The 24,850-nt window shown below is 39.4% G+C and overlaps 1 protein-coding gene across 1 annotated transcript in view; it reads right to left on the bottom strand.

Moving 5' to 3' along the window:
• The window catches only part of MTA3 (metastasis associated 1 family member 3), a 203,865-nt gene extending 179,607 nt beyond the window's left edge, over positions 1-24,258 (bottom strand). The window contains exons 1-2 of the mRNA XM_032774365.1: positions 24,195-24,258; positions 21,863-21,956 (exon numbers count right to left, since the gene is read on the bottom strand). Of these exons, the coding sequence (XP_032630256.1) occupies positions 21,863-21,884 (22 nt within the window). The 5' untranslated portion in view covers positions 21,885-21,956; positions 24,195-24,258. The remainder of the gene's footprint in view (positions 1-21,862; positions 21,957-24,194) is intronic.
• Positions 24,259-24,850: the final 592 nt, after the last annotated feature.

The raw sequence follows: 24,850 nt of genomic DNA, 5'->3' as shown, positions 1-24,850 counted from the left end.
AAATAAAAATGAATACTTCTTCTGAAAAAAAAATAAAAAATTACCATGATACATTTATTTCCTCTAAAATAAAAATAATATATTCTGAGTAGTCCTGTAAACTAGTTACAGATACAATGGTACATATATTAGATTTTTCCATTTTTTACCATTGGAAACTATTTTATGACAGTACAAAGTCTGTTGATTGAGTAAATAAAGGTCTAATGGAAATGTGGAAACAATGTTGAGCACACATTAGCGGATCAAAGGTGGGGAACAAGGAGCTGAACTGATGTATTCCAACTTTTGATCAGAGATCTCTTTCTTTTTCCTCTTCTCCCCTTGTTTTTGTGTGTTATCTATTTAGACTGCAAACTCTCTGGAAGGGAAATGTCTTGTTACGTGTCTACAAAGTGCCTAGCATATTTGGAGCAGGTTGTAAGTACTATACGTTTTAATTTAAAACAACATTAGTCAAAAAGCTTAAAAGTCAGGATAAAATGATTTAATGATAAAACAGATGTTTGTTAATCAGGAAATTAGAACAACCTTTTAAAAAAAATAGAGCTGTCAATTAATCGCGATTAACTCAAAAAAATTAATTGCAATTAATCGCAGTTTTAATCGCACTATTAAACAACAGAATACCAATGGAAATGTATTAAATATTTTGGGATGCTTTTCTACATTTTTGAATATATTGATTTCAGTTAAAGCACGAAGTACAAACTGTACAGTGCTCACTTTATATTTATTTTTTATTATAAATATTTGCAGTATAAAAATTATAAACAAAAGTATTTTTCAGTTCACCTCCCAGAAGTACTGTAGTGCAATTTCTTTATCGTGAAAGTACAACTTACAAATGTAGAGGTGCTTTTTTTTCTATTATATATCTGCACTCATAAACAAAACAATGTCAAACTTTAGAACCTACAAGTCCACTCAGGCTTACTTCTTGTTCAGCCAATCGCTAAAACAAACAAGTTTGTTTACATTTACAGGAGATAATGCTGCCCGCTTCTTATTTACGTCACCTGAAAGTGAGAACAGGCATTCACATCGCACTTTTGTAGCCAGCATTGCAAGGTGTTTATGTGCCACATATGCCAAACATTCATATGTCCCTTCACGCTTCAGCCACCATTCCAGAGGACATGCTTCCATGCTGATGATGCTCGTTAAAAAACTAATGCATTAGTTAAATTTGTGACTCAATTCTCTGAGGGAGAATTGTATGTCTTCTGCTCTGTTTTACCCTCACTCTGCCATATATTTCATGTTATAGTAGTCTCAGATGATGACCCAGCACATGTTATTCGTTTAAAGAACACTTTTACTACAGATCTGACAAAACGCAAAGAAGGTACCAAAGGGAGATTTCTAAAGACAGCTGCATCACTCAACTCAAGGTTTAAGAATCTGAAGTGACTTCCAATATCTGAGAGGGACAAGATGTGGAACTTGCTTTCAGAAGTCTTAAAAGAGCAACACTCAAGATGTAGAAACTACAGAATCCGAACCACCAAAAAAGAAAACCAACCTGGTGGCATCTGACTCAGATGATGAAAACGAACATGCGTCTGTCTGCTCAGCTTTGGATTGTTATCGAGCAGAACCCGTCATCAGCATGGACACGTCTTCTGGGAATGGTAACTGAAGTATGAAGGGACATATGAATGTTTGGCATATGTGGCACATAAATATCTTGCAACACTGGCTATAACAGCGCCATGCAAACACCTGTTCTCACTTTCAGGTGACACTGTACATAAGAAGTGGGCAGCATTATCTCCTGCAAATGTAAACAAACCTGTTTGTCTGAGAGACTGTCTGAACAAGAAGTGGACTGAGTGGACTCGTAGTCTCTAAAGTTTTACATTGTTCTATTTTTGAATGCAGGGATTTTTTTGTACATAAATCTACATTTGTAAGTTCACTTTCACGATAAAGAGATTGCACTACAGTACTTGTATTAGGTGAATTGAAAAATACTATTTCTTTTGTTTTTTACAGTGCAAATATTTGTCATAAAAATAAATATAAAGTGAACACTGAACACTTTGTATTCAGTGTTGTAACTGAAATCAATATATTTTAAAATGTAGAAAACATCCAAAAATATTTAAATAAATGGTATTCAATTATTGTTTAAAAGGGTGATTAATCACAATTAATTTTTTTAATCCATTGACTGCCCTAAAAAAATCATTATTGTTTGGATTACACAGTTATGGTCCCAAAAATAGTAAAAAAAAATGCCCATTTATCCTCTCCTTTCTGATATGAGAATACTGCCATACAAAATAAATTAAATTCTTTGTTGATTATTCAAAGTACAGCAATACAGAATATTGTTGTAGAGTGATAGAACTCGCACCCAATCTCTTGCCACACCAGATACCAGAGGCTTCCATTTTATAGTTGTGAGTGAGTGAGAAGTTATTTGTAGTCAGGAAATGCTATTTCGAGTGTGAAAACTACTTTCTGTACTGCAAAAAATAGTAAATAAAGAAAACAAAACACACCCTGTACAATACTAGAAAGTGGAACCAGCAAAAAACAAGCATGTGATAAACATTTTCCACACAGCTCTACCTAGACGTAAAAGCTTGTTAAAGAATAGTCTTTCCTATTGTGATAGGCATCTATCTATAAAGGTCATTCTAGGGCAGAGAAAACATAATACTTTTTTTTTAATCTCTGTATAGTTTAGGGACAGGATTCATAGTTCCAAACTCTTGACTAATTTACAGGCAAAAATTTAAGTATGCAGATTTTTAAGAACTGAGAGCACCTAAAATTTAATTTTTCAGTATGATTCCATACTCTGCTAACAGATTCTACATTGGCATTTCCATTCACTGTCCAAGGATTACAACAGAGAAATGTAGGCAAACCTAAGTTGATTTTCTAACCACTCATATCAATAGGCAAGGAAACAGCCTTTCAAAATCTATTGTTGGCAGAAAGAGAAAAGAACATGTTGTACAAACATTTTTTCCCTCAGAGTGGCATAAAATCCATTGTTTTACTTCCTGAATATGGGTGATTTATCCTCTCTAATGTCAACAAAGCTCCAGTCACTTCAAGTAGAGGATATTTTTTGGGGTAGTGTCAGAGAAGATGGGGAGATGTGTCTGTTCAACACATATAAATGCAAAGCCTGGCTGAATCTTTCTGGGGTTGTTTGTTTCTTGAATAAACTCAGATAAGTCTCAGCAAAGCACCATATCTGTGTTTTGAAAATGGCGACCACATAATCCAAATGATCTTATACTTGTTATCAGCAAAGAATCCTGTCTGTTAGTCTATAAGGTGCCACAGGATTCTTTGCTGCTTTTACAGATCCAGACTAACACGGCTACCCTTCTGATACTTGATACTTTTTATCAAAATCCTAAAGAAGTTTTTATTTTATAAACTGAAAACCAGGAAGAGGAGAGGAAAACGAGTTCACTAAGCCGCAGACTTAGATTAATATAGGGTTACCAGGTGTCCAGTTTTCAACCGAAACACTCAATCAAAAAGGGACCCTGGAGACTCCGATCAGCATTGCTGACCAGGCCGTTAAAAGTCCAGTTGGTGGCACAGCAGGGCTGGCTGGCTCCCTGCCTGGCTCCACATGGCTCCCAGGAAGTGGCTGGCAGGTCCGGTTCCTAGACGAATGGGCAGCCAGGGAGGCTTCGCACATTGCCCCTGCCGGTGCTCCACAGGACCTATTGGCCAGGAACACAGTCAATGGGAGCTGTGGGGTCGGCACCTGTGGGAGGAGGTAGCACACTGAGCCCCCTGGCCGCAATCTGCCTGAGAGCTCGAGGGTCATGGCGCTGCTTCATGGGAGTTGCATGAGCTCTGCGCTGCCTGGAGCCCGCATCCTGAACCCCTTGCCTCCTTTCCTATAACACTGGTCTACAATTTTTGAGAAGTCATCTGCTTCAGAGATAAAATGTGGTATTTATTATGTATTTTGATGTGCTGAATTCAAATATGACAATTAAAACAACTGATTGGCTACTGTTTCTAAGATATTTAAGTTTTTACATTTTATGTCTATGTATATTGTGTAGATAGTAGAGTTTTAATCATAAATTGTAAACCTAGGTCTTTTCATGTGTTTATGGTTGCTTTACATGATAATATTTCACCTGTCCTGTTTATGTAACACTTTAAAAATCAGCAAAAGGGTTATATAAATAAAATTTATTATGAAACAAAAGGCAAAAAACTATTATGTACATAGTTTAGTCCTATTCAGTGTCTACTTGGCGCTTCTTGGCTTGTCTCTTGTATTCATTAAATGGAGCATCTCTTGTCACTGTCCAGCAATAGTCTGCAAGCATTGATGGGCTCCATTTGCCCTGATAGCGTTTCTCCATTGTTGCAATGTCCTGGTGAAATCGCTCGCCGTGCTCGTCGCTCACTGCTCCGCAGTTCGGTGGAAAAAAATCTAGATGAGAGTGCAAAAAATGTATCTTTAGTGACATGTTGCAACCAAGGCTTTTGTATGCCTTGAGGAGGTTTTCCACCAACAACCTGTAGTTGTCTGCCTTGTTGTTTCCGAGAAAATTTATTGCCACTCACTGGAAGGCTTTCCATGCCATCTTTTCCTTGCCACACAGTGCATGGTCAAATGCATCATCTCGAAGAAGTTCACGAATCTGAGGACCAACAAAGACACCTTCCTTTATCTTAGCTTCACTTAACCTTGGAAATTTTCCATGCAGGTACTTGAAAGCTGCTTGTGTTTTATCAATGGCCTTGACAAAGTTCTTCATCAGACCCAGCTTGATGTGTAAGGGTGGTAACAAAATCTTCCTTGATTCAACAAGTGGTGGATGCTGAACACTTTTCCTCCCAGGCTCCAATGACTGTCGGAGTGGCCAATCTTTCTTGATGTAGTGGGAATCTCTTGCACGACTATCCCATTCGCAGAGAAAACAGCAGTACTTTGTGTATCCAGTCTGCAGACCAAGCAAGAGAGCAACAACCTTCAAATCGCCACAAAGCTGCCACTGATGTTGGTCATAGTTTATGCACCTCAAAAGTTGTTTCATGTTGTCATAGGTTTCCTTCATATGGACTGCATGACCAACTGGAATTGATGGCAAAACATTGCCATTATGCAGCAAAACAACTTTAAGACTCGCCTTCGATGAATCAATGAACAGTCTCGACTCATCTGGATCGTGAACGATGTTGAGGGCTGCCATCACACCATTGATGTTGTTGCAGGCTACAAGATCACTTTCCATGAAGAAGAATGGGACAAGATCCTTTTGACGGTCACGGAACATGGAAACCCTAACATCTCCTGCCAGGAGATTCCACTGCTGTAGTCTGGAGCCCAACAGCTAGACTAGAGCCAATCAACAATTTTAAGCATCATTTTCGTTCTCAGTGACCCAGAATTAGTAAAGTTTGACTACATTTATTTCAGAAACGTTTTGGCTGTAGAGCAGTGTCAAGGAGGGAGGATAGAGTGAGTGAGGGTAGGGCCTCGTAGAAGTGGTAAGGCAGGGATTGGGCCTCAAGGAAGGGTGGGGAAGGGGCTGGGAGAGGGGTGTTCGGTTTTCTGCAATGAGAAAGTTGGCAACCCTAATTGCTTCATATGTTTTTTGATAAAATCATGAAGCAACTGAGCAATGTCCAGAATTAACACCACAAAACTTTCCTCTCCTTTAGAGTCCTAAGTCAGAATCACAGAAGTCTACTCCAAGAAACAGAACACAGGCACAGAAAGGAAATTTGGGACAAGAAATGCCACGGGTGCCTTGGATATGAGAAAACCCATCAGAAAACTGATAAGGGTTCTTTACATAATTCCTGAAACTGCTGAAGTTTTTAACACGTTCCACTGATAAGGAAAGCAAAGTAGCTACTATGTCTCTTCCTCTAGAAGAAGGTAGACTTTCATATTAAGTCTCCATTAAATTACGTAGTATATGAAAGTGCATACAATGACTCTATAGTTATTTTATTTCACAACAGGAGACCTGAGTAGTCACTCATAATGTAAACAGAAAACTGATTTAAAGTGTATTTGTACAACTGCAGTTCAAGCCAAAAAATCCAGTCAATATGGTTTGCTTTCATATTTTCCATGTATTTTCAGCAACATTTTTCAAGCTATTATTGTGGCTGTGTGGGATTTAAAAGAGAAGTTTTCCCATTCTTGAGATGTGTTTACAGGATTAATCTCTGGAGTGTATTCTTTCCTTGATGCATATACATCAATCCTATTAGCATTAGTGAGAGTTATGTATGTGTATGTGCACTCCGAAAAGAATAACATACACATTTCTTTTGTATGAGCTTTTCTAAAATACAGCCTTAAGAAAGAAGCTATTTTTTCATGAAAGCATACCAAATTAAAAGCAATAAAATTTCAGAAGTAGTCTCATAAATGGCAAACTCCCAGAGCGCATGCAGTCTAATCCTCTGTGGACTTTTATCATTAAAAAATGTCACTTTATAAAATTTATCTGACTACTCTACTTTCCATTCTTCAAGGAGAAATTACCATGCCACTGAACACTTCATGTTTAGATCCTCTTAAAAATTAGCTTTAATTCACTTGGAACAGGGGAGCAGAAAGTATATTTTGAAAGGTAAAAATGTTATTTTAGAATTACAAATCTCGGCAGTAAAATTAAGCAGCAGCTGTAGTAATTGGAACTACTTAAACTTTCTGAATTCATGTCTCTAACTAGATTTCTAAATGACTGCTTCCCTTTAAATAAGAAGCCTGGACAAATCCGGTAAGGTGTATCCTATTTCGGGGCAGGCTGTTTTGTTTTCTGGTTTTTTTAAAATATATGTTGGAAGTTCATAAGCAATTCATAAAAATATAATAAAATCTTGTTACTGTCTATGACCCTTGTTTATAAATCCCATTTATTAGTATATTCTTGTATATAAGTCCTCACCCTTTATTCAGTTGAATGAATAGGGGTTTTACTGCCTAGAATGCTGATGGAGACATCATACAAAAGAAAACAGCCACATTATACCATTTCATTTCTGATGTTTGAGTTTTCTTTATTCATAGAGAATCGTGCATGTATTCTAGCATTCAACATGAGAGATCTGACAGGAAGGTATCAACAGAAGCCATTATTCTGAAATACATTACAGTAATTTCAAAATGATACAACATCACTTTTCATACAACGATGAATGAGATTATAATAAAGTTTTACTATAAACTGTACTTATAATAAATAACACCAGAAGTGGGCATGTCAGATCAGAAGTAATAAAGTTTTGGTTACAGCCTATGATCACCCAATCATTAGATAACCATTAATAGTCCATTACAGACTTTCAAGAGAGATTCTCTCTCACTCCTCTACTTGCATTAAGAGCTTTATATATTTATGTTACAGCAATTAAGTAAAGATTTCAAAGTCAACAGCATTCAGTTCCAAATTAATTTATAATCAGTATATTAAAACATCTGTACCATTGTAGAGAAATAAATACAGTATAAGTGTTGAATAGTGACTTTACAAATCAAAGAAAGAAAGAGGCAAAGGCATATTGACCTGTCATTTCAAAGTTATTGTACACAAAATAAATCTACAGCTGTTCTTACATCATAATTCTTATTCTAGCATAGTATTTTGCAACAAAGGGCCTCCCATCAACATTAGAAATTTCTTCACTTGTTCAAACAGTGAAAGCCACCCTTTATACCAGTATATCACTCTGACACTGTACCTCAAAGCAGCACCTGGAACCCCATATTCACCACTGTCATGTAATTATGATACGTTTTGTACAAAGTATGGCATGTGAGGTATCACTTTATAAGTCTTGATCTGTTGAACATTAATATCCTGTTGGATTGTATGTGCTATCATTGTATGTGACGTTATGAAGTTTTGCTATGTGTGTATTACTGAAATATGTTGTGAGGTTGGGAACACCCACAACCAGCCTTTCAGATACAACAATAGAGTAGCCAGACATGCTGATAGCCCATTAAAGAGAATCCATATTCCCAAAGTCCGTAACAGAAGACTTCTCAGAGAGAGCATGTAGACAATGGAGGCTGCTTGACCAATGCGGGGAGATCTCCATGTCACAAGCATAGATCTTTCCAGCAAGATGGAAGAAACTATAAAAGAGGGAAAGTGACATCATCACTTGGCCTTTCTCCTCCCCCACCTATATTGGAAGCAACAAGAACACTGGGAAGACAAAGACTTGAATTAAGGAGACTGGTCCCAGACCTAATGGCAAAGCCTGTGTATTAAGAACTATAACCTACCTGCAACATCCAGTGGCATGAGAAAAACTGCTTGATCAAAATACTGCCTAGTGTGATAAGGTTTAAGATTTAGACTGTGCACTTACCTTTTATTTTCTTTGGTAAGTATCTCTGACGTTTTGTGCCTACCACTTCTAATCACTTAAATTCTATCTTTCTGTAGTAATTCTGTTTTGTATTTTACCTAAAACAATTTATTATGTGTGAAGTGTTTTGGAAATCTCAGCTCTGTTTACAAAGGCTAGTGTGTGTCCTCTCCACACTGAGGTAAGAACAGACTGGGTCATAAATTTACACTGGTCAGGCTTCCGACCAGGGCAAGATGGTACATTCTCGGATGCAGGGATGGAGAGCTGGAGCGGACTGGCTGAAACCTTGCTATTGTTAGTTCATGAGTGGCTGGGAAAGCATTCATGTAACTCAGTTGGGTGTGTCCCTGCCTGTAGATGTCTGTGGAAGTATAGAACCAGCCCAAAGTTTGTGACTTGACACGGCATCACAGAGAGAGAGCGGGATACCCCAGGTTGGTGGGACAGAGAGCTCAGTAGTCTCATAATGCAGGTTGCACCCTGAGGGCCCTGTCACAATCGCAACTATGTGAGGAGGCTGCACTGGGTGTAACTACTACCTCAGTGTTGCTATACTGGTACAAAAATCTTTCATGCAGGCAAGCCCTAACACACAAATCACCAATAATTGACTGTGTCACAATAGATGAAGACTCAGTTTAGTTTTGCCATTTCTTAATAAATGCTTAATCTCAAGTATAGACAGTAAAAGCACACATCTGTACGTCTACGATATAATGATTTAGGCGGCAGTCTGGCAAATGGCTCTGAAATGGGGCAGGGATCCCACATGCAGAATCAATTGCCAGTTGCTGTGCAGCGGCACCTCTCTGAAACTATTATTTTGTTCTCCACAAATTCAGCTGTAACTCAGTCTCCACGTGTTATGGTTGAAGTAAACCTCAAAAATGAGACTAAAGAGTAATTAATGCAGAGACAGGTTCTACAAACCCAAATCCCAGCTTGGACCCTGGGCACACATACTGCTGGCCAGCCCACTCTGAAGCTCACATTGCATAGTCTTCACTGCAACTGTTTCCAGCCCTATCTGAATTCAAGACAGCTCAAGTAGGCTAGGCTATGTACAGCTTTTCCTATGCACATATACCCTTTGGGAGTCTGCAGAGAGCCTGGAAAATAGTTCAGAGCTGTGAACTACCACATTCATCTCAGTGATGATAGTTAACAATGCTGACTTTTGTATTATTTCAGTGATTATGTAAGAAAGGAGAGGGAGGACCACAGATCTGCACAATTTACTGTAAGTGGTGTCTGATTCTGAGGATATTGGGGTGGGAGGGAGGCAATTTGGAAGATGCCCCCACTTATTTTCCCTAAGCAAGAAGGAGCCAAGCCCAAAGCCTACAGGAGACCATGAACATATTCAAACCCCATCAAGCCAAAGCTCAGAAACCTGCACAACAATACTTTATACATCTGCACAATCTACTGTGAATGGCATCTCATTCTGAGGACTCACATAGGCAGAGATCAGAGGAGTACTATCACATTTTAGTTTCCCAGTTTGACCCCTATTTGCTTGACTGGGAATTTAAGTTATTAAAAGAAGCAACTGAACTTTAGTAAACTCTCTCACAAAAGTGAACTAAAGAAATTAATTTTCTGCAAACTTTGCTTAACACATCCAGCTGGATACAGTTAGCCTGACAGTCAGGAAACCAGTTGGTTGTTTTTTAAAATAGAAATTTAATAAGTATCCATTTTTTGTGGTACTCTGTTTAAATATTATAAGATTTTTGGTATATTAAAGAAGCAATCTCCAAATCTGTGTGCCTAAAACCACGTTTACTTTTGTGTGTGTTCAGTACAGGACACCTAGGATTCTTCACATGCAAACATTCAGATGTAGGTTTACAAACAAAACTGTACAAATGCATTGGATATAGCCACTATTTTTGCATGTGTAAAATCCTAGGCTCCTAAAAGTTAGTCCAAAGAAGTCCAGGTACACAATTTTATGCATGAAAATTTGGAAATAGAACTGAGGTCCCTTAGAAGACATGACCTGTAGATTAGAACCCATTTATTCCATTTAAAGGAAGAACATTAACAATCATGATAACATATCAATAAGAAATTTTCCACCAAATAAATTTACTGAATGTCCATGGCAGGTAATAATTCCAGAAAGTACTTAGAGCTGACAGTAATCTGGTTAATGACACATACACACTACAGTGAACTAGTAATTATACAATGTCACTCACAAACGAAAGACGCTCATATTATTTCAAGAGCAGAAGCTCCTTATTACTGTTTCTTTATTGCTCTACTCCCAGAGGAAATACAGCAGTACATCATTCCTGAATAAAAACAAATTGAGCAAAACACACTGTTTCTATGATTCCCCCAAGGCACCCTTGGAGCCTTGGCATAAGCATCCCCTTTGCTACAAGATGTCACAGATCCACACGATCAGGGGCTACAAACTCAGCTTTGGAGCAGTCTCTAGAAGGAACCCCTTCATGGTGTCAGACCCCCTAAGGGTCTCACTCTTCCTCCAGGGTAAGCCACATGGCCTCACTATATAGACCTCTGGGCCTTCTGCACTCCTGCTTCACGCCGTGGGCTCCATTCAGCTCCATCCAATTGAGCCAGAGGAGAGACAGGGGCCCCCAAACCTCCCTACTTCCTGGAATCCCAGTCTCAGCCCAGCCAGCCATTGCATTTAATTCTCCCAGACATTCCTGGCTTCTCAAGACTTCTTCTCCTTCCTTTTCAAAACCAATGTATAAGACAGTAAATTCTCTGCTAGTTTTCTTGCAGCCAAAATCCTTTGGAAATCTTCCCTTTTCCCAAACAAAAGAGGTCAGGGCACGAACACGACCCTTTGCTCTTTTATCCTCAGAGCAGAACAATAATAATAATAAAAATAATAAAAAATAAAAATACAGCCAAGCTGCAAGCAAACAGCCTTAAACTTATAGTAGACTTGAAATTGAGTTGGTGACACCTCCTTGGTCAGAAGCAAACCTCTGCCATGGTCCGGACACGCAGGACTACTCACCCACTCCCAGCCACCTCTGACTTCCTTTTCCTTATAAATGCTCCCAGAAGGTTAACAAGCTCCAGCTGCTTCCTGTCTCTTCTCATAGAATATCAGGGTTGGAAGGGACCTCAGGAGGTCATCTAGTCCAACCCCCTGCTCAAAGCAGGACCAATCCCCAGACAGATTTTTGCCCCAGATCCCTAAATGGCTCCCTCAAGGATTGAACTCACAACCCTTGCCATCCTAGTGTGAAGCTGTAGGGCTTTCTGACGCACCCACCATCTTGCTACCCTTACTCCCAGAGGAATGGTACATTATCACAGGATAACAATCAATGGATTTATGTTTTCTTGATTCTAGGAAAGGAGGAGATCATGCTCTATTAGTGAAGTTGAAACAGCTACTGCACGTTGATGAAAAACACTCTGATGACAAATAAATTAATTGGATAAGACACTCTGATATCACTATCAAAGGGGTGAATTGGTTGCATTATCCTACTCCTATGTTGTTGGGTTACTTTGTCCATGAGAATCTGAGTAAGGTTTGAAAGGTTTTGGTTTTTGAAAGGAGATTATATCTTTTGCTCAAAGAACAGTCTGCTTAACTGGCAACCCTACTAAGCTTTATTTCCTATGGAAAAAAATCTGAACTGAAAGTGTTGAATGTCTTTAAACATCATTTCCTAGATGACAGTGTGTCATTTTCTACTTCTGCTATGAATAAAATGGCATTAACTGTCATACATTATCCCTGACAAACCCCTGCAGATTGCATTGAGGATGCAACAATACAAGTATTCTCCAGGTATAAAAAAAATCAACTTCTGAATTATTGTGTTCATTCTTACCTTCTGGTTTGATATCTAAGAACAAAATGGCAAAAATGGATAATAGGTCATGCAAGAATGGATATTTCCCTTTTATGTTTTCAATCACTCACAAGGGCCTATGTAACTAAGTTATTAGCTATTGAGACAATAATAGAATGTATCTTCAGGAGAGCTAATCGGACAAAGGAATCAACTTTTAGGCTTCATAAAAAACTGCTGGTTCAAAGATATTGTTACATGCTTTAAATGAAGCAGTAAAGAATCCCTCAACTAAAAATTATAACTTTTCTAATAAACAAAAATAATTAGGATATTAATGAGAGACAAAGACAAGATATTATGACCCCTTCTGACACCACACTGTTTTAGGCTCACAAATATCTCTAAGAAATTATTTTAAGATCACAAATATCTCTAAGAGGACCCCTGATCAAATCTTTGGCTGTATTATCTGGCCACAGGAACAGGAACAGACTAAAAAAATCTATTTCCTTTTGTGGATTGTTCATATTTTGAATAACGCTGAGTCAACTTGTGCCAGAGGGGGATTAAAATATTGAACTGGAAACAAAGAAAAGATTTAGGTATTTAAGGGTGCTAGGTTAAAGTCCTGTATGCAATCTGTTCTGCATTTTTTTGTGTGGGTTTAAGAGGCAGGGGTTGTTGGAAAGGTTGTTTTTGGTTTTTTTTGTTTTATGTTTTTTAAATACAGTCTGAAGATATAAACCTGTCTCTGTCTCAGATTCATTTTTCTTTCATATACTTTTGGAAAATTATACACTCAACTTTCTAAGTCAAGTTCGAAGTTTTGAGATGCAGTAGAAAATAGTCTCCCTTTTCCCTCAATAAATGGGTGTTAAGAAACTTTAGTAGTAGTTTGGTGAGAAGTATGAAAAGAACCCATCTTCAGCCTTGTGTAGTTACAGGGAATATCAACACACAATTTGTCTTATAATTAAATATTTTTTTGAAAATAAAACATTACTTATCCAGTTATCCTTTGCTAGTGAGTTTCTATGCAACCAGCTACCACTGCTCCAGTATCCTGTACCTCTGAAATAGTTAACTATTAGCAACTGCATTTCTGTTAGATGTACTTGGAACACTTAGCAACCATCATATCTCTAATGTACAATGACAATATTCAAAATAACCTCAGTATTTCTCAAAAAAAGAAAATTCATCCTTAAATAAAGGTAAGAGATGCTAAAAGTGATAAAAGAGTACTGTAAAGCGAATTGAGATGCATACTAATATACTACATAGCTTTTGGTTTACTTCCAGAATTCAAAAGCAGAGTTGTTAGAGCATTCTGGATACTGCCATATAAATTAATAACCCTAGCACAGGGGTCCCCAACGCGGCAACCGTGGGGGCATCTTAATGTGCCTGCGTCCTGGCCTCTGGGAGAGCACCCGCCGAAATGCCACCGTATTTCAGCAGCATTTCGGCGGGGACGCCTCTCGATGACACTGCTTGCCGTAGACAAGAGACGTCATCAAAAGGGGTCGTCGCCCTCAATTTCGGAGGCGACGCCTCTCGATGATGCCTTTGCCGTTGACAAGTTGTGTCATCGAGAGGCATCACTCCCGAATTTCGGCGGCGACACCTCTTGATGACATCGCTTGTCGACAGCAAGCAGCATCATTGAGAGGCATCGCCACCGAAATTCGGCGGCATTTCGGCAGGTGCTCCACCGCCGCAGTGGTCCTTCTTCTGGCACCCTCCAGAGGAAAAAGGTTGGGGACCACTGCCCTAGCATCTCACTTCACACATCTAGTATACACCTTTCATTAGAAAATCTCAAAGCACTTTACAAATGATAACTATTCTCCACAACACCCATTTAAGGTTAGTAAGTATTGTTAACATTCTAGAGATGGAGAAACCTAGACACAGAGAGAATACATGACTTGCCTATGATCACAGCATCAGCCAGCATTAGAGCTGAGTAGAGAACCCAAACTCCCAACTCTAAACACGAGACAGTAATTTCAGCTTTTTGTTCCCACGTTGCAGGAGAGACTCAAAATAATGTTTTATATCATCATTCACTTGAGGGCTTGGCTACACTGGAGAGTTGCAGCGCTGGTGGTGGCTTTACAGTGCTGCAACTCACTCACCGTCCACACTTGCAAGGCACATACAGCGCTGTATCTCCCTGGCTACAGCGCTGGTTGTACTCCACCTCGACCTTGGGAATAACGACTATAGCGCTGCTGATGCAGGCCGCCATTGCCGCTGCCAGTGTGGCCACCAAAAAAAAAAGCGCCTGTTATTGGCCTCCATACGAGTCCAGCGCGTGCAACATCAGTCCCCCGTTATTACACAGGGCATCTGTCGGGGCTTCCCATGGGTTACGATGCGCCTCTCGTTTCTACATGGGAAAATTATGCTGTTGTGAAAGACTGTTACCCTCCTTACTGTGGGGGAAATAACTGTCTAGGTATAGAACAAATGCTGCCTCTGTAAGTGTTGCATTTTCTTGTTCTTTACACGACTGCAAAACCCGTTACGGAGAGATCTCTGCTGCCCGTCGTCATCGTATGGCGAGAGGACTATCACAAAACTCCCGAAGAAGCCCGTGAAAAAACAGAAGACAAGACAGCATAGCAAAAATGCAGCGTTCAGCACTCGACAGCTCTGTCACACAGCGGAGAAAATTCCAAAAAAAGTAAGATGGGACTGGACGAGACATTGAGTGAAACAATTATAGCAGGAGTAGGACGAGCGCCGAGGACGACGTGTCAAAAAAAAAGAAAGCCAGACAGGAAGAAAAGCACAAAGCAGCTGATAAGCATCCTGCAGCGCCAAGCAGACTCTATTCCAGAAGATTGTTAGCCATCGTAAGCGAGCGATTACCACGCACCGCTCAAAGTACTGTGTCTACCGCCACCTCCTGGCCGCCCTTGTCCCAAAGGCTCTTTCCCTTTGTGTCCCCATGTCAGCTGCACTCGAAAACACACTCCTTGAACGCCAATACCAGACCTGCATATCCGGTTCTTCACCTTCCACACATCTGCCTCCCATACACCTGTCAGCCTGTCCACCAAACAGCCTGAGACTACGCCTTAGCCTCTGCACTCAAGTTCGAACCCCCCACCATGCAGTATAGCCATCCTGAAGGTGCAGCAGTCATTGGCAACCGCACTCCAGACAGGTACATATTCAATCTCTGATGCTACAGATTCCTCCCACCCCACCTGGAGCCCCTTATAGGTTCCCAAACACTTGTGTGTCTGCAAGAACAGTTATTTTTTCCTTCTTCCTAGTCGAACTGAATCTTGGCTTTGAAAAGAGTCTTTAATTATTGCAGAAAGTCAAAGATACATCTTAGCCCAGGAATAGAAACAGGCAATGCAAATCATGCTTAGCACAACACAAGATTTCCTACATAACATTTGAACCACTGGCACTTCACTCTCTGTGCAAGTCACCCAAAACATTACTGTTGGTTTCACAAGGCTCTCCCGACGAAAAATTCCTCCTCAAGGTACTGTCCTAACTCCGTACTGCAGCCCGTAGCCGTGTGGGCTCCCCTCTAAGAAGTACACACGATAGCGCTCTCGCTGGCTGTGCAAATTCAGCCTCCAGGCATCAACCTCGGAGGTCCATGGCTGACTGAATGTTTCCACCCTTCCTCTTCACAAATATATGGCAGGGTACAGCACACGGATATAAGACTGCAGGGATGGGCTGCCTCTTAGCGCCCAAAAGTCCCAGACTTCTCAACCACGGATCGCCAGCACCCTCTTTAAAACTGTCCCAGAAGAGGGGCCAAACTCACCCACAGTCCAAGTCTGCACACAGCTCAGCCTGCTAGTTTGAATCGCAGTTCTCTTATCTCGCTGTCAAGGCCTCTCTGGTTACGGTTTGCTTTATGAGCACATTGGCATTACCGGGTAAGGGGCCGGCAAGGTCTCCAGGATCACATGGGCATTTTCGAGGTTCACCCTACTGTGACCTATGTTTCTTCCGGTCTGGGAAAAAAGTCCCGCCCTGCCGCTCCTGACACCCAGCGTCCGAAAAGAATTGGTGCATCATGCTCGCTTTCCACGGCCAGCCTGTGTTAAGTCAATTGGACCCACGCGAGTGACGCACGTTATATAGATATATGTTGATCCACAAGCGCCTGAGAGAACCACAGTGAAGAACTTAGAGGCCCCTTCGGATTAATGGTACATCGGATGCTACATGGGGTGGTGCCAGAATAGGAATATGCATCCCATCTATCGCCCTCAGCCACGCATTAGGGAAACCCATTGGGCAAGAAGCCATCACGATGTCCTGCACGTTCCCCAGAGTCACGGTTCTTCCTAGCAGGATGCCGATTAGATGTCCCTGCCCAAACTTGATCAACACATGCCAATCATCGACTGTTCCCACTCCAAAACTTGGTTCCCGACCAATTGGTAGCTGTCTGGAGTTGCCAGCTTCCGATTGCAATTAGCCACCCGCTTCTCCACGGCAGCTCTCAATCTTGTGTCCTTGTGCCGCAGAGTGGGGGCAAGCTCAGCACACAGTCCCATGAAAGTGGCTTTTCTCATCCGAAAGTTCTGCAGCCACTGCTCGTCATCCCAGACTTCCATGACAATGTGATCCCACCACTCAGTGCTTGTTTCCTGAGCCCAAAAGTGGTGTTCCACGGTGCTAAGTACGTCCGTGAATGCCACAAACAATTTTGTGTCGTACGCATTATGCGACTCGCTATCATCGTCGGACTCCTCCCTGTCACTTTGGATCTTAAGGAATAGCTCAACTGCCAAACGTGATGTGCTGGCGAGACTCATCAGCACGCTCCTTAGCAGTTCGGGCTCCATTTCCCACAGAAATCGTGCCGCATAGAAACTGTTGAAAGAGGTAAGATGGCGCCAAATGTGGACGGAAAAACGGGATTGCTGGGATGTGAAGCGATGCATCACAGGGCGCTGGAACAGGAAGCAGAATGACCCACACCCTCCGCCCCCTTCCCATAACCCACAGCGGCAGAATGGGAAGAGGTGCTCTGTGGGATAGCTGCCCATAATGCACCACTCCTAACACCGCTGCAAATGCCGCAAATGTGGCCACACTGCAGCGCTGGCGGCTGTCAGTGTGGCCACACTGCAGCGCTTTCCCTACACAGCTGTACGAAGACAGCTGTAACTCCCAGTGCTGCACACCTGCAAGTGTAGCCAAACCCATAGTAACACATGAAACTGTTAAAAATTTAAGTCTGTTATAGTGCATCACTTGAAAAATTTCGTAAAAAGCAGGTAAAACTTAGAGAAATAAAGATAACAGGCCAACTCAAGAAAAATGTACATGGCACTAAAAGACAAAGAAAGCTGAGATAGACTAAAGCTTTTGTCTTTTATAAACCCTTTTCTGTCCCACTGCTGAGCTCTCTAGTTACCAAAACCATTAAGCCCAAGTTTAATTTTCAAAGGTGCTGGGTACCTAAATCCTAGAACACCAGTGTAAGGCTTAATCAAACACCAAATATCAAAGTTCAATAAACACAGATATTAATAAAAACCAGGGCGAAATCTTCAAAACTAAAGTGTTAACAACAAAAACTAAATGTAGTATTTGGCCCATCACCACATTAAAAAAAACACTTTCAGAACAATTTTGGACATTCAGTCAGAGATTGACCACATCAGGCTGATGACAAACTCAGTAAAGTGGAAGGCAATGGTCTCTGATTGTGAAATTTTTTAATATCCTTACTAGCTGGTCAACAAGTCAAGAGCTGTTTGAGGTGTTACAACAGCAGAGCATGCAGAGTTACAGTACTGCAACAGCAGCTTATCGGGAAAGAAAGAAGGTAAAAGGGTAAGGGACTGTACTGAATGGCACAGTTTGATCAGACACCCACCTATTCAGATCATCTCATTAGGCTTCAAAAATGAACCCTCTCCTTTGCACTCAAGAGCATAATCCTGGTATAAACCCAGTGTATTCTCATCCCTTGGTATTAGGGCTTCAGCTCACAACTTTCCTATCATTCTTGGTTGGTCCTACAGGTCTGCTACATGTTAAGCACCTGTTTCCTCCTAAATAATGGTAAACAGCAATTTATTTCAACCCACAACACCAAACTGCTAATATGAGTGACATGCTTTCCCCATCCTTTGTCATTTATCCTCCGTTTTGTCTGCTTTTCCCTCTCTAGTGAGCTCTGTGTGTGTTTCGGCCACTCCCCTTCCTCTTTGTTTGTTGCCCATCCTCTTCTGTCATCCACTTCTGTTTCCTGTCTCCTTGGTTGTTTTATTTCCTCTCTCTCCATGTTCTTCACTGGACCCTGCCTTAACTCAGATGAAAACTGAAAAGGACTGAACTGGGCACAGTGAAATTTATAAAACCAAAGATAATTTCACTGATTACTGTACTTATTAAGAGGAGCTGGATGCTTACCATTTTTGAAAAATCAGGCCATTTTATTTAGGGGCTTACATATGATTTCTGGAACCATAAATTTAGGCACCAATTTTTTTTTAGATTTTGGTCTTAACCTAGACTCTTTGTTATGGTACACGTCTTTTTTATTATTACAATGCCAAACAGCCACTGCAGATGGACAGCGTTTGCGCCTTTCTTGCAATGGAGTATTGAAATATACATGGAAAATACTCTCGTGAACAACTGACATTGCTCTCTATACCCTCTACTCACAACACTAACACTCCAATAGAAAGACAGAACAGTATGATAAGAATGCTTGGTGATTTTGCAGAAGCACACAAAGTTCATTGTTGGAAGGCTGCCAGCATGGATTTTATCTGTGTTGCAACCCTCCTTCTAAATTGCTGATAGATTAGGACAAAATTAAATTCTTAACAAGTCAACTTTGACAATACAACTTTACAAGGTACTTTGTAAAGCAGTGCAGACTCAAAAGTGACACACTCTTAAGGATTGTCTACTCAAGCATTTAGTTTGCAACAAACTGGAGCGTCACTCTACGCAGCACTGCTGCACATTAACTTTTCCATGGACCCCGCTGACATGCACTAACAACTCCTTCATATGCGTTGATCTACTCCACTTTGAAACACAGGGTCCACATGAACAGTTAGTGCATGGCAAGCTACTGTGGCGCAGATTTACACCCCAGTTTGCTGCAAACTAAATGTTTTTGTAAACACCACCTTAAACTGCTACTGTGTATTCTGGCAGAATGGAGAACTTCATATTGGATTTTATGTGTTTTTTTAAAAATACTAAAAATTAAGAGAAAAAACAGTATTTTTTTCAGTAATCCATGTAATAGCTTTCCCCTCTAACTCTGCCACCGTAGTTAGCTAATAAAAATATTCACAGAGCTCAACTGACATCATCCATAATGCTGGCAGACAAATAAAAATGCCATATTAATACACTTCCAACAGAAATACAAGGAAAAAGACAGGAAATTCAATTCCCTCCCTTCAGACCATTTTCAAGTGTTTCGGACTTTTTTTAATTGCAAACATGTCAGTTACTTAATAAAGCACTTTTTAAATAGCATCCGTTTCCTGAAATTTTCTCTAAAGGATTATTGTTTTTTTAAAAATTAAAAATTCTGTTCTCCAATGTGTCTTAGACCTGGGTTTATTTGTTTGTTTTTTAATTTCACAAAAATTTCGAAATTGTTTCCATTTTGTGGTGTTCAAAATGGATTCATTTTTTCAAAATTTTACGTTTTGTTTTGATCAAAAGTTACTGGAACTTAGTGTTTTATCGAAAACTGTGGTTTTTTCCCCCACAGAAAAATGTTAGCAATTCCCATAAAAATCATTGATAAAAAGTTTTTTTTTAAAATTACAAAACCCAAAAAACTTCTAAGTCAGTTATTTACATCCTACACACGCTTTTTATTTTTTTTTTTTAATAGAAAAGTCTATCTGTAGAGAAAAAAACAATTCACCTGAAAAATTTCAACCAGATCTTATGTTTACAGGATTCTACCAGCAAAAAAAAGAGTGGAGAAACTGAAGAGTACCAACGAGTGAAAAATCAGAATTTCTGTCCCCTGTCCCCTTTCATTTTTTTCCCCCAAGTCTGAAAGAAAGGTTGAAATATACAATTTCCAAAGTTGCAAAAAAATTCAATTTGGAAACCATAAATGCTTTGTCTTGACATTTTTTAAACATTTTGATATTCAGGGAATGCTGTTGTAAAGAGCTTGAATTGTTTTACTGGGATACAATTACTAATATGTAAAATTACAAATTTAAGCTATTTGTGCTTGCTCTAAAAAGTGATATCTCACATTTTGCAATACAATACAACTTCAAATGTCATATCCAAGCCTGAAAATCAAGCTTGATGATTAACATAGCACCTCAACTTAGCTATAGTGGAAAAACCCAAGAGCCAAATCCTGCTCATCTTTCTAATTCACTTAGGCAATTTTGAAAATTCCACCCATAGTGTATTTACAAGGGTAATGTAATGTTTTACAAATAACCAATTTCTCAGACAGTCCCCCAATCTGAAACTCTTTCATTACGATTTTTCTCTTTCTTAAAAATTACACTTTTGTTGCAAGGAATTAGGGCAAGAGATGATATTGAGAGAGGAATGAATAGCAGCTATGAGGAACAGCAGGTGTGCATTCAAAAAGCACCTCTCATTTCTACCACAATTATTTTGTTCTTCTGAAAGCACAGTAGGATGAACACTCATTAATATTTTACTAGCTAGAGACCTACACTTATCCCAGTTGCATAAGTAAATACCATTCGACAGATGAGGAAATGTTTCATGTCCATGCACAATTTTCAGTCATCTGCAACATGCCACTAAGTAGTTATGCCAGCTATACATTTATGTTTGTGCCTTATCCGCAAAAATAATTTGGCTACAGCACAAGAGCCAATGGATCCAATTAGTCTCTTAGGAAAGTTTCTTAGCTTCAATGGAGTTATACCTGGGATAAATCTGACTCCTAATCTTTATTTTTGATGTAAAAAGAAAATACGAATATATTTTCTGGACCAAAAAAGAAAAATATTGTTTGAAAGAAAACTTTAAATCAGTTTAAGATTATTTTCCTTAGTAAATTGAAACTCATGAAGAATACCACCATTCAAATGCATAAGAGTGAATACATCATGCAGATGTCTCATCAGATATAGCTAGCAAATGTGTCTATTTTGACTTCCTGCATGATGACCAGTTAACTAACAAATGAGGCATCTTGCAAAGCTCTTTATCCTGTAAGTTGCTCTGAATAGGTCATGGGGTCTACCTATATCAGTGTTTCTCAAACTGTGGTCACCGCGTGTGTAGGGAAAGCCCCTGGCGAGCCAGACCGGTTTGTTTACCTGCCCCATCCGCAGGTCCGGCCAATCGCATTCCCACTGGCCACGGTTCGCTGCTCCAGGCCAATGGGATCTAATGGAAGTGGAGCGGGCCAAGGGATTTACTTGCCGCTACTTCCAGCAGCCCCCATTGGCCTACAGCAGCGAACCTCAGCCAGTGGGAGCCGAGATCGGCCAGACCTGAGGACGGGGAAGGTAAACAAACCGGCCCAGCTTCCCTACACAAGCGGCAACCCCAGTTTGAGAAACACGGGCCTAGACGCAGGATCAGTGTATGGCACAAATCACATTAATTGACACCTAAAAGGAAAACAAACATCCCTATGGCCAACATGGTAACTGCAATTTTATAACTGCTGAATTGGTGCAATTAATGTTAAAAATCAAAAACAACAATCAACTTACTAGCATGTTTATCTGCAAGCATTATAAGGCTGTTGGAAATGTCTCGTCGTCTGTAAAAGCACACAACTTTTGCTTCCACGTTGCCATTAGCAGTCTAGAAAATAAAATAAATTAGTCAAGTCAAGGTCTGTCCTCACTCTACTGAACTGTTAGAATCATATATACCCAATCCTCCAGCATTTAATCACATTGACTACATTGGGACTGCTTGCGTGATTTAGAACTATCCATGTGAGTACTCACATAAGTAAGGGTTTCAAGGAGCAAGCCCATACTAACTACAGCTCACTTCATTAGAGCATTTATACTGACAGCAAAAAATTACTTATAGTGTTATTTTGTTATTAGGACTAATGACAATTTCATTTTAAGGTAAGAACTCTTTAGAAAACCCATAAATATTAAAAGTTTATTTAACATTTCTTTTTAACTCCTTTTTTGTAAGCAAATGTGCATTTCAAATTACTATGTCAATTTCATTTAAACTATGTTCAATATAACCCATTAAAGTTTATTTGACAAATTCTCTTACTTCAGCTAACTAGATGGAAAAATTACCTACCTTACAATTCTCCTTTGAGGACATCATCCTGTAGGATTCTTACTACTGGGGCTTAGCTCCTTAGCATGAGACTGGCAATATTCTGCTAACACTTAAATAATTTTTACCATCCCTCTCCTCCTGCATCCTTCTGTCTTATTCCTTTTACACTATTCACTGTCTCATCCTCCTGTTTCATTCACAATTTCTGCAGTGAACAAAGAAGGGACCCTACAGGCAGCAGAGGCATTCATGGTCAAAAAAGCTCATATGTAGTAATAACCTTGTAAAAGACATGCCAATAATTTTGTGCGTGACTACCATCACCAATGAAAAACTTCAACTATTTAAAATCATGAGCCCATAGTTCATACCCCATGTTTTCATGCTATAGGAATAAGCGTCAAAATCCAGTGCAATAGTATTAAAAAATTAGCAGTGTGTTCCAAACCGTTTACATGCTCTCTTTAAAATAGATTAATGTGACAGTTGAGAGTTTCACCATGTTTTAGTTTTCTTTTTTTTAAAATGTAAGTGTGTATATGTAAAAAACAAAATAAAAACATGTTTTTTCAGTTTTCTTTCTTCTTAATTTGATGCCCTTAACGCATGAAAGATACATACTTCCCCATTAGGAATCTGGACTAAATCCTAGAAACCACTCTGTTTTAAAAATCAATGAACGACTGTGCCCTACATCCCACCAACAAGATTACATTATGGCAATCCAGTTTAAAGGTAATAAACATTACACTTAGAACATTATTGGAATCACTTCATTTACAGTAAATAAAACATACTGTATTCCAATAGAAGTCCAAACTGATTATAAAATTTGTGAGGTGCAAGTATTAGCAGTGGTCTCAGATAGCTCTAAAAATGAATACAGAGGAAAGAACAACAGGAAGACCCCTTGCAGATTACCAAATTTTGTGAATTAAAAATAGGTTTTAAAAAACACTTTTTAAAAAAAATTATATTTTGACACTACAAAATACACTTTAGTTTCATCATTTATTTTGATATGAGAACTTTACTTGTGTGATAAAGAACTATTATCAACACTTACATTAGTAAATAAACTGCAGAATGTTTTATAAAAATAATATAGTCTCGGTAACATGAGACTTTATGACAGGCCTTCATGCTTCCCCATACTACCACATCAAATAGCCTCAATCCTGCCGTAGGAAAACTTTCCCTAAGGATGAAGATAGAGAGTTGAGTCTCCATGGCCATTCAAATCTGTGGTGCCTATTCAAAGACTGCCAACAAAGGGTGCAAATGACTTCAGTGGTGTAGCAGTTTATATTATCTGGACATCTATCCATTGGGAACTGTGAGAATCTCAAGTCATTTCTCACATGCCACTGAACAGACATTAAATGGTGAGAACTTATGGTAACTACCATCTTGGACTATATCATCAGAAAGGTGAAATAATTCATGCCGTTACCAAGCTCCTGAGCATACAGGCCCACAGCCTTGTGGAAGGTTTGGTTTTGGATTTTTAAAAAGAATCATCATCCTGATCAAGATGTACTGGCAGTTTTTCCACGTAGTGGAGAATTATAACAGATCACATAGCAGTCTTTCAACAAGTAATATTTGTGTATAATGTACACACAAATCTCCAAAACATCACAGCATTCAGAAATCATGTTTATGGAAATCATTCAAGAGCTGGGAAAATACTGTTTGAATTTTAGGAAGAATTACACATATGCACTAGTCTGAGAGTTACATTGGGTTTTATGAAGTAGTGTATAGGATTTTTACATATTCATGTACCTTGTTAAGTTCTTCTATTCGCCTGATCAGATATGGATTGCTTGAGGAGTTTTCAAAATAAACATAATCTGTAACAAAAGGCAGAGAGATATGTAATTATTTCAGAAGGAGTATTTGTAGAATGTTGTTTTTGCCAATGTACAAGTCCCCTAACTCTCGAGCAGGGGTAGGAAACCTATGGCACGCGTGCCGAAGGCAGCATGCGAGCTGATTTTCAGTGGCACTCACACTGCCCAAGTCCTTGCCACCAGTCCAGGCGGCTCTGCATTTTAATTTAATTTTAAATGAAGCTTCTTAAGCATTTTAAAAACCTTATTTACTTTACATAAAACAATAGTGTAGTTATATATTATAGACTTGTAGAAAGAGACCTTCTAAAAACGTTAAAATGTATTATTGGCATGCAAAACCTTAAATTAGAGTGAATAAATGAAGACTTGGCACACCACTTCTGAAAGGTTGCCGACCTCTGCTCTAGAGGTTTGCAAAAAGCAGGTACTTCAATTATATTCAATGCCAGATGTATATCTCAATTATTTCAACATTTTGAATATTTGTTTAGTTTTGAATCAATAATCTCATAACTCTTGGGATTAACTAAACAGAACCTCATCAAGGCCCTGATTCTGCAAAGATACATGTGTTTAACTTACACA

The sequence above is a fragment of the Chelonoidis abingdonii genome, chromosome 3, assembly GCF_003597395.2.
Source record: "Chelonoidis abingdonii isolate Lonesome George chromosome 3, CheloAbing_2.0, whole genome shotgun sequence".
NCBI classification, from domain to species: Eukaryota; Metazoa; Chordata; order Testudines; family Testudinidae; genus Chelonoidis; species Chelonoidis abingdonii.
Note: the sequence above shows the minus strand (reverse complement) of the source record. Positions and strands in the feature narration are given on the sequence as shown.